We start from the raw sequence: 10,296 nt of genomic DNA, 5'->3' as shown, positions 1-10,296 counted from the left end.
ATATAAAATTTTAAAAATAAAAGATAAAATAATTCGGACATTGATTGGTTATACATTATAAAGCCAGACGGAATGGAAGCGGGAAAGGGGAGCGGGAAGCTTCCCTCCCACTGGAACACCGTACCATGGGTGAGGGAAGCAACCCGTGGGAAAAAGGTGGGGGGAGGGGGTGTCGCACTCTCTTTCCTCATTCTATTGGTCAGTTCTTTTTTTTTTTTTTTTTTTTATCTTTTTTAATATTTATAAAATTATATACCTACTAAAAAAATATAAAAAATATATCAAAATTCATGTTTTTTAATTCCCTACAAAATGAGTATAATATATGTATGAAATATACTTAAAAAAAATAATAAAAAAATAGTGAGGGGAGCTTCCCACCCATTCATTGAGTTTTAGTTGAGGGCAAGAAAAATAAGGGCAAGGGTGGTGTGATCCACAAAAAGTGAGAGAAACATCCCTCCCATACCCTCCACTCTAATAGCTTATGTAAAATTTGGAAAACAATGTCAAACTAGATGGGAATCATGCGCACCCGTTGGCGCTGACTTAATTTTTTTTTTTTTTGTTCTTTCAGGTTGTATATGTACTGCAACATACCATTATATTGATGAAGATATATTTAACATACATTTAACATACATGAGATTTTTGGATATGTCTTATATAGAAATTTAGGAAAGGAAGTAGTTGATGAAATGATTATTGTCCTGCAATTACATATTCAGCATGGTTAAGTGTTTTAAATAACCACTCCATAATTAAAAAAAACAAAGATCAGTTAAAGAAAATACAAAGTGGGTAGGTCACCAGATCAGAGAGTGCAGCCAGTATTAAAGCCCATGAAGTATCATAATCCACGGAAATAAATAATTAAGCATCTGAAATACATAAATAAATCAATGTCAAAATTATTGTCCGGAAATAATTGTATAAGATTGCAGTGTTGAAACTTAAAAACACTCGCTCGCATTGCATTTTTCTTCTTGCTGCAAGGCATTCCACCAACCTCATATCTATAACAAAAAAAAGTTAAAAATCATTTCTAATATATAAAGTTTGACTTGTTTATTTTATTTATTTGACATATTTAAAAGAAAATATCCCATGATAGATTACATTTTCCCAGTTTATTTTTAAGAAAGTACAACATCACTCTTATGGTTAGAAATATCAAATATACAGGGGAGTTTGTATTACTAAATTTTAGTAAATGTGCTAAAATCCTTTTATTGAACCCTTAATTATTTTTTTATCAGAAAAAGGATTATATATGCAATGGTTTATATTTTTTTTATATATTATACATTTATATCCAACGTGTTGTATAAAATAAAAGTCACCAAGTTAACAAATAAAGTTTTTTACCTTTTCCTATTTCATTGTTCACGATCTTCCTGTTTTTGCACCACACACTTACTTGTAGAGACACATATATTCTCATAACCAAGCTTCTAATTATTCGTCGGACCTACAACAGAGATTTCAACAAACGTATAATGAGCATTCCGTAAATGTAATAAAAAACAGATAACATGGAGGAGCCAAGTAACAAAAAAACCAATAAGTGCAGGGATACCTCCACTTTGAATCAGATTTATAAATAGCAATAGACTTGAGAGCCAAGTAACAAAAAATAAACAAATTATATGCTTACATGCAAAATATAACAATCTGGCTTCAATAACTTGTAGGAAAGTACTCAAATGGCCCCTAGATAAGTGGTTATACAAACCACTTCACCGTAATTCTATATACCGACTAACCGTAACAAATGATAAAATGCACAATATAACTCACCCAAAATCGTTTCTTCATAACGAAATGACACCTTCTTTTGTAGAAGTGGTAACTAACGCATGAAACATCTTCATATTTTTCTTATTTTAGTAGGATATTATCCTCACACATATAGTTTCATGCATTCTTCCGGCAGAGGCTCTTATCTTCAATGATTTTGGCTTAATTGCAATTTTAGTAGTGTAGATAAAGAACTTAGAATAATGTTAGTATAAATATATGCCTTAATTATAGATTTTTAAGGGATGCAAAAGCGGGGCAGTAAAATAGATTATATGGAGTAAAATTTCTGGAAATCGAATCATGGTTGAGTTATTAGAAAAAAATCATACTTACCTCTTCATTATCAAGTCATTTCAGATGCTACAAAATACCCAGGTGCATCTAGATAGAAAACCAACAAAAACAAAGGATAAAGTTGACTGTTAGTCTCATGTCCAAAATAGATGAAGTAAATCACAATGGAAAATGCAAATGAGTTATTTAAAAAAATCATACTTACCCTTCATTATCAAGTCTTTTCATATGTTTGAAAATGCCATGGTGTAACTCGATAGTAAAAAGAACAACAAAGGATAAAGTTGCATGTTAGTCTCATGTCCAAAATAGATGAGATAAATGACAATGGAAAAAAAAGGAAACATATTTACTAAACAAAGGCAAAATCATCCCTACACCTACCCCCAATTTAATAATAAAATAAACATAGGACAAAGACCAAAAACGTTAAAAAAAAACGAATAAGGACCGGAAAAAAAATATTTTTTTCGACCTTTATACAAAAAAAAAAAAACACCGGAAAAACTGTAATTTAATTGAAAAAAAACTGCAATTAATGTATGTAAGGACTGTTTCATCGCCTCTGGAAGTTCTCTGCTTGCTAACTTTCTGAACCTACCCATATTATCTGGTCCAGTTACAATAAAAAAAATAAAAAACAAAGTTGATATTATCAGCAAAAATTAAAAATGAAATCTGATTGAAAATAATGAAATATGGCGTGTAGATATATGGACCTGGTTGAGGATGTCAGTGAGAATATGTTCCAATTCTGAAATAAACCACAATAAAAACACATGTTACCATAGAAACAAAATAATTTCAGCAAAAAGTTGTAAACTGATAATACATTCATACTTACCCTTGCTGAAAATTGGTCTAGGTTATGAAATAAATTAATATAAACTGTAACCTTTGGTCTACGGTTTTCATTGTGATTAACATCCCTTTGATAAACTGTCCCGTAAATAAAACAAAAAACTTAAATTTAAGATTTCTGAAATCGGAAACAAATTAAACCGAACACTACAATGGATTGTTAGTGCTGTCTATGTTACTAATGAATCAGATGTTGCTGTTAATTGTGATAATGATCTTTGTTTCCATCTTAACCTGCAACTCTTTTCACATCTTTTTTCACCTGTAGACTCAAATCCATCAGCCAAGAACAACAAAAGCATCACATGGAACTCTGAAATTCTCTTCACAAAAGGGAAATTCTTTGTTCGATTGAAATGATTCCTCAGTGTTGTCATCGCAACCGCTGTGTTTTGATTATCAACTGGGAGCCCCAGTAAGCGGATGAATATTTCATTATCTAAATGATGAAATCAATAAATCAATGAGTTACAATTAAGCAAAAAAATAGCAATTATTATAGTACAATTACATTGGAAGATAATGAATTCGAAGGCCATATATAATTAGTAGGATCACATGATTTATATAATCTTCTACCCTATTAAAAAAAAACTGTTGTTGTAACTACACATAAATTTTTTGTTTGTGTTAATGTAAAGACCGTTATAACCTTCGTGTTTTCCTGTTATTCTGTTACTCCATGATTTTTCGGGATTCTGATTCTATTCTTATCCAAGACCAATACAACACAAACGAATACGACTATGTTTGGTGTGTATCAGGTACTTTATTAGCCATTCAAACCTTTTAGAAAGGGGTTTATTTGTTGATTCCGATGAGACTGAAATATAACTTATGGAATAAATTTTAGGATTCATATGTATATATTTATGTTCAGGTGTTAATATGTAACATTATCCTTACATATGTTGATTATTAAGGGCATAGCCAAATCAGCAAAGGACCATTTAAAAAAAATCTTTTATTTTTCAGGCATTTTATGGATCACCTACTGTGCTTTATGAGTTTCTTGAAATTTCTGTAATGCTAATCAACACTTACACACACAAACTTGAATGTTGTAGTAACTATAACAGGTAGTCTCGTTGCCATGAGGTATAAAAGCAAAACAAAATTCAGGGAGTAATCGACACATACCTTACATAAAAACGTAGGGATAATGAGCAGATGAATTAGAGAGGGATTCGCAACGAACCTGAATCTCAAAAGTTCCATGAGCACCGATATGACTTCCATCAACCTGAGACATGCCCCAGAATCACAATACTTTACAAACAAACGTATATAGATAATTCCAAGAACAATTATTAAAGAAAAATTAAACGAATCGAACCTGCAAGTTTGGAAGTCGGATTCATGATCCGACGAACCTTCTGTTTCTTCCTGCGTCCCTTTTGACATCGTCCAGTCTCTCTGTCTTGGGCGTTCTTTTCTAGTCTTTCAAAACACACACAATCTTGAACAACAAAAGTACTCAATTTGAGGCGGTCACCTAAAAACATAGTTAAATAAAACCTCTATTTCTTCCTTTCTGAATCAACTGGGCCGATAAGAAATTGCAGAAGAGGGGAGCGGTAGTAACATGGCCACCGGTGTTACAGACAGGCCACCTACCCTCCCTCTCCTCCGGCTCACTACTTCCTCGGCCAACCGACTACTATGAGGCGGTGGAGATGTGTGTCAATGAAGGATAGAGGAAGCCGATAAGATTAGCTACCGGAATTCCAAAGCACGACAGCGGAAGTGAGAGGAGGCGGTGGAGGTCAGAACGCAAGAAGGGAAAAACATACCTGGATCAAGTAGAGGGTTCTTCAGCTAAAGAAGGAGGAGACCGACTGTGGATTGACAGTGAGATGAAGAAATGGAGGATTGGAACGATAAGCATAACCCGTAAATGTGTTGTGCGAATAAGAAGGATCTAGAGACCAGTTAGAACGACTATCTGAGTGGAGGCAGAGAGATGAGGCGGTGGGATCCAAAAACCGGAAGGCGAAGGAAGAGTGAAGAAGAAAGAAGTGAGAATAAAAGGCGGTGAAGTCAAACGCGGTGGAGAAGAATTGATAAAGAGGGTAGAAGAGTGGGTTTTTTTTTTTTTTTTTGTAAGAAGGAAAACTTCAGTAAGAAAGAGAAAGAAGTATATTGTTCCCAACTTTTTAAGCTTATTTTTTTTTTTTTTTTTTTTTTCACCACCTACGTATCAAATAATCAAATTATATATTGTATTAGTATTTGGGAAGAAAAAAGTAATAAACAAAACCAAGAGGGCTAGAATGTAATAACGCTAAACTCAACGAGTGAAAACATGATCGGTCATCTCCTTTTTCTCCACATAAAACAAATTCGACATATCCAACAGAGAAACTGCGAGAGACTCCGTGAAAAAGGGGGAAGATGGCGATGGAGGGAAGAAGGCATGAAAAGGAGAGAGACATCGATGATTTGCCGAAGAACGAAGCAAACTACACAGCACTAACTCCACTTTGGTTTTTGAAAAGAGCTGCTCTGGTTCACCCCCACCGTAGGTCGGTGGTGCACGGCTCCGTTCAGTACACATGGCTACAAACTTACCAGCGTTGCTGCCGATTAGCATCCGCTCTTTCCAAACACTCCGTCGGATTCGGTTCAACGGTAATAATTTCCTCGTCTCATTTAATCGATTGTGATTTTATTAGCGTACGCCGATGATTTTTGAGACAAAAGATTACTTCAATCCAAAAATTCTACATATGAATCATCAAACACAATCCTGATAATAAATTTTATTCTCTCACGATCTGGTAATAAATACGTTTGAAAGAGAACTCAAATTTGTTTGTGTGTATAATCAATATGTAATAACTAATAAGGCTATGGGGCTATTCGGGGTAGCCATTATTGCGCATTTAAATATCATGAATATTAGTAAGAATAAAATCAGAGTAAAGGGGATACTTGAATGAGCGTTTTGAAAGCGATTATCTAGAAATTTAAGAATCAAGTTCAGATATTTATGATTATTTTGGCCCTAAAACATCAAAAAAATCAGATTCAGATTCGCGAAATAGGGCAAACTGTTTAAAATCACTACTTTATACTATAATTTGCAGGTAGCAGTGATTGCACCCAACATTCCAGCCATGTACGAAGCTCATTTTGGAGTTCCAATGAGTGGAGCAGTCATAAATGCAGTAAACATTCGTCTAAACGCTCCAACAATCGCCTTCCTTCTAGAACACTCAGCATCTGCAGTCATAATGGTGGATCAAGAATACTTCAAAGTAGCTGAAAAAGCTTTAGCAATTCTACAAGAAAAAATAAAAACCAATTTCAACCCCCCAATTCTAATTGTCATCAAAGACGAAAGCAGTGAATGTGATCCAAAAAATCTGCAATATGCTCTAGCAAAAGGTGCAATTGAATATGAAAAGTTTCTAGAATCCGGTGACCCTGAATTTATATGGAAACCACCACAAGATGAGTGGCATAGTATTGCTTTGGGGTATACTTCGGGCACAACATCAAGCCCTAAAGGGGTGGTTTTGCATCATCGAGGCGCTTACCTGGCAGCCACTAGTAATGTTGTGGTGTGGGGTATACCGGAAGGAGCCGTGTACCTTTGGACTTTGCCTATGTTTCATTGCAATGGTTGGTGTTTCACTTGGACTCTCGCTGCTATTTGTGGGACCAACATATGTCTTAGACAGGTATCAGTTTCAGTTTCAATAAAACACAAACACAATAAAAGTTTATTCAAAAAATTTTCATTTGAAAAGATGTTGGAGAAGCTTGTTTTGTATTGTAAAAGCCATTTCAAAAAGGTTATTTCTAAAAGTGTTATTTCAGAAAAGTTATTTCCAAAAGTGTTTTCTCAAAAAAGTTAAACTTGTGCATATGTAATATGTAAGTGCTTTTTCAAAATTTTGAATCTGTGTTTCACTTTTTTGTACTTAAATAAATGGTTATATGATATTTAAGAATATAAAAAGTATGGTTGGATACAAAAAACGTTATGTATAACATATGAAAAAATATAAAAAATCAGAAAATTCATATAGTTAGATACAAATGTTCTCTTTTCTAAAAAGTGATAATAGAAGTATTTAGAAGTTAAAGATTATGTAACAACTAAATGTAAAACGTACTTTATTTATTTTATTTTATTTATTTTTAATTTTATGAACATGTATATATATAAAGATAAAATTTTGCTATAGTATATTTGGTAAAATTATATATACACTGTTTATTTATTTTAAATTAGTTTCAAATATATTTGTGGAAATTAAATTTAAATAACTAAACAGTATATATAATGGTTTGTATATAAAATAAAATAAAAATTTAATGTAAAACTGGTGGAACCAACCCATAATAAGCTTACTGGAAAAAAAAATGTTGTGTTGTTCTGTTTTGTCCTGTTTTGTAAGCGTGATATATTTTATTATGCAGGTGACAGCGAAAGGTGTATACTCTGCAATAGCCAATCACGGTGCCACCCATTTTTGTGCCGCCCCAGTGGTTCTCAACACAATAGTCAACGCACCACCCAAAGACACTATCCTCCCACTCCCCCGCCAAGTCCACGTCATGACAGCCGGAGCGGCCCCACCGCCATCTGTCCTCTTCAAAATGTCCCAAAATGGGTTCCGTGTAGCACACACATACGGCCTCTCAGAAACCTACGGCCCGTCAACAATATGCGCGTGGAAGCCCGAATGGGACGGCCTCCCGCCCGAAACACAGGCGAAACTAAACGCCCGTCAAGGTGTCCCTTACACAGCCCTGGAAGGGCTAGAAGTAATGGACACCCAGACATTCCGACCGGTACCGTCAGACGGGACCACAGTCGGAGAAATCGTGTTCCGTGGGAACATCGTAATGAAAGGGTATTTAAAAAACCCGAAAGCAAACACGGAAGCTTTCGCCAACGGGTGGTTTCACTCCGGTGACTTAGCGGTGAGGCATCCGGATGGGTATATTGAGATTAAAGATAGGTCAAAGGATATTATTATTTCGGGAGGTGAGAATATTAGTAGTGTTGAGGTTGAAAATAGTTTGTATCAACATCCGATGGTTGGTGAAGCTTCAGTGGTGGCTAGACCGGATACAAGATGGGGTGAATCACCGTGTGCATTTGTGACTTTAAAAGAAGGGATTGGTGAATCTGATGAAGGTAAAATTGCGAATGATATTATGAAATTTTGTCGTTCGAAAATGCCGGCTTATTGGGTGCCAAAATCCGTTGTTTTTGGTCCGTTGCCGAAGACTGCAACGGGAAAGGTTCAGAAACATTTGTTGAGGGCGCAAGCGAAGGAGATGGGGCCTATTAAGATGAGTAAGTTGTGAAGAAGATTATGTTTTATTGTGGTGTATATAACAAGTATGATTGGGAGATGAATAAAAGGGTAATGTTTGATGTTGTTTAGGAATCAGGGGTATTAAACTTGAATGGTTGAGAATTGTTATAAATTGTTGTATTGATGTATTGGTTTGTGTTATGGGGTTTGTACTTTGTATTGTATGATGTTTATCTTGTCGTGTTTTCCAATCGAAGTAAGATTCCATCTTGTAGAAAAACAAAACTAGTATAGTTAATAGTTATGATTTAACTTTTGATTGATACAAAATTTTTGCAAAAGTAAAAGATTGAATTGACCATCTTTCATAACATATGAAAAAAGGTCCCTCATATAATAAAACAAACGCAATTACCTTATTTTGAAACTTTTTTCAAAATCCAAAATGTTGATTTCCAGCAATCTCTACCATTCACACCACTCCAAACCCGAAGGGGTATCATGCGAGTTCACCTCGAGGAATAGGAGTAAAACGGGGGATAGTTGTTATCAATGGACTAAAACACGAGTGTGTTATTTTCCAGATTCCAGAATATCATATCAAAACCAATTGAACTAGTGACGAGTTTTTGGTTGGAAATGTGTTAAACGAGTGGGAGCTTCATTTTTGTGGCTCTAGTGATACCACTATTTGCTGCTAAAATCCAACTATTACCATTGACCATTGACGATTGACCTTTTGTGGTTCTATGGTACAACCTTCACTTTTGAAACATCCTAAATTTGAGGATAGAAACTTCTATAATTTATACTATCATAACACCAGAGAGCTTTGCCATATCTACCTACAACCTCCATATATCTTATATTCATGGAATGCTATCTTCCGAGTACTCTTCTCATCTAAGGTATCAAATACGAACTATGTAGTTATGGAAAGGTGAGGGTTGTGATGAATTTTGTAATTGTCAGGAGTTTAGTTTTATTATTAGACCATCCACAGTTCCACAATGTGATGGTCTTTCAAATATGTCTCATCAATTTTTACAATTATATTTACATTAGTGCAATATGCCAATATCAACTTGCTATGGGTAAAAATTTTGAGTTATCATTTATTTCTTGAACTTGAACTAATATCTCGGGCAAGCCTAAGATCTTGGATTTATTCGGTATCTTGGACTGCCATCGTTTTTCTTGTAAAATCTTGTGCAGGGACTCAAAACTTAAGGAAAAAGTAATAGACCAAATCAACTACACGTGGTCAATGCTTCATGAATGTTGAAGACCCTCGAGAAAGCTGGGCCAAGCAAAGATCAAGGAGAATCCCAAGAATCTCGAAGTTTTAGTTATTCTTGTTATGTATAAAAGCTAGCTGATCTATGCACACATACACTTTCACTTTTTCTTATTCTCTGATTCTTTCGACACTTGAGTTCAAACACATTCTTTCTAAGATCAACTAGCACTTGTAACATTTATTTACGATTTAATATAAGTTCTAAGGCAGGCAAGTTAGTAAGAGCAGTATCAGTTGATCATCGTCTGAGAGTGAGTCTCTTCACTGTACTCGTGGGTCGAAGGCACCAATGTCGACCCACTGGATTGTGTAGGATGTTAGTTGTCTTTGTGATACTTGCATGGAAGACCACGGGGGTAGCCCGTGACATTTTTATGAAAGACCATGGGGGTAGCCCATGACAATTGCATGAAAGACCATGGGGGTAGCCCATGTCACTTGGTTGTAAGACCATGGGGGTAGCCCATGGCATTCCAGGGAAATACCATGGGGGTAGCCCATGACACTTGGTTGTAAGACCCTGAGGGTAGCCCTTGGCATTCCAGGAAAAAGACCACGGGGGTAGCTCACGGAAATTGTATGTATGGTATGTGGTATTTTGAGGAACTCACTAAGCTTTGTGCTTACGGTTTGTGGTTTAACATTTTTCAGGTACTTCCAGTTCCAAAGGGAAGGGTCCGACTTGACTGCACTGCATCCCCTGATAGATTTTCCGTATTGATTACGTTTGATTAACTCTGATGTTTGAAAAATACGTTT

The 10,296-nt window shown here is 35.3% G+C and overlaps 1 protein-coding gene and 1 long non-coding RNA gene across 13 annotated transcripts; one reads left to right on the top strand and one right to left on the bottom strand.

Annotated features, from left to right (window-relative positions):
• Positions 1-585: 585 nt before the first annotated feature.
• Positions 586-5,049, bottom strand: LOC145149432 (uncharacterized). Of its 12 annotated transcripts, XR_013730359.1 has the most exons (8): positions 4,752-5,049; positions 4,295-4,453; positions 4,099-4,201; positions 2,942-3,397; positions 2,817-2,851; positions 2,303-2,707; positions 1,369-2,184; positions 739-1,016 (listed from the first exon to the last, which is right to left on the bottom strand). It is a non-coding gene; the product is annotated as an uncharacterized LOC145149432 (long non-coding RNA). The 12 variants fall into 12 exon arrangements; XR_013730353.1 differs by adding an exon at positions 586-710 and having other exon boundaries at positions 811-881; positions 2,303-3,397; XR_013730307.1 differs by adding an exon at positions 589-710 and having other exon boundaries at positions 795-1,016; positions 2,303-3,397.
• A 228-nt stretch (positions 5,050-5,277) lies between these two features.
• AAE7 (acyl-activating enzyme 7) lies at positions 5,278-8,461 on the top strand. Its single transcript, XM_079075210.1, has 3 exons — positions 5,278-5,589; positions 6,048-6,644; positions 7,390-8,461. The coding sequence occupies exons 1-3, from the start codon at positions 5,353-5,355 to the stop codon at positions 8,284-8,286; spliced, it is 1,731 nt and encodes a 576-aa protein (XP_078931336.1). The 5' UTR covers positions 5,278-5,352; the 3' UTR covers positions 8,287-8,461.
• The last annotated feature ends 1,835 nt before the right edge of the window (positions 8,462-10,296 follow it).

This window comes from Lactuca virosa, chromosome 1, assembly GCF_052849685.1.
Source record: "Lactuca virosa cultivar CGN04683 chromosome 1, Lactuca_virosa_CGN04683_v6, whole genome shotgun sequence".
Lineage (NCBI taxonomy): Eukaryota > Viridiplantae > Streptophyta > Magnoliopsida > Asterales > Asteraceae > Lactuca > Lactuca virosa.
This window is presented reverse-complemented; position numbering and strand designations above follow the sequence as displayed.

Bases quoted from the DNA above. Each gene is read 5' to 3' on its own strand.
- AAE7 (XM_079075210.1), top strand. From the start codon at position 5,353: ATGGCGATGGAGGGAAGAAGGCATGAAAAGGAGAGAGACATCGATGAT. The intron at 5,590-6,047 runs GTAATAATTTCC...TATAATTTGCAG, and splicing joins CCGTCGGATTCGGTTCAACG to GTAGCAGTGATTGCACCCAA. The intron at 6,645-7,389 runs GTATCAGTTTCA...TTTATTATGCAG, and splicing joins CCAACATATGTCTTAGACAG to GTGACAGCGAAAGGTGTATA.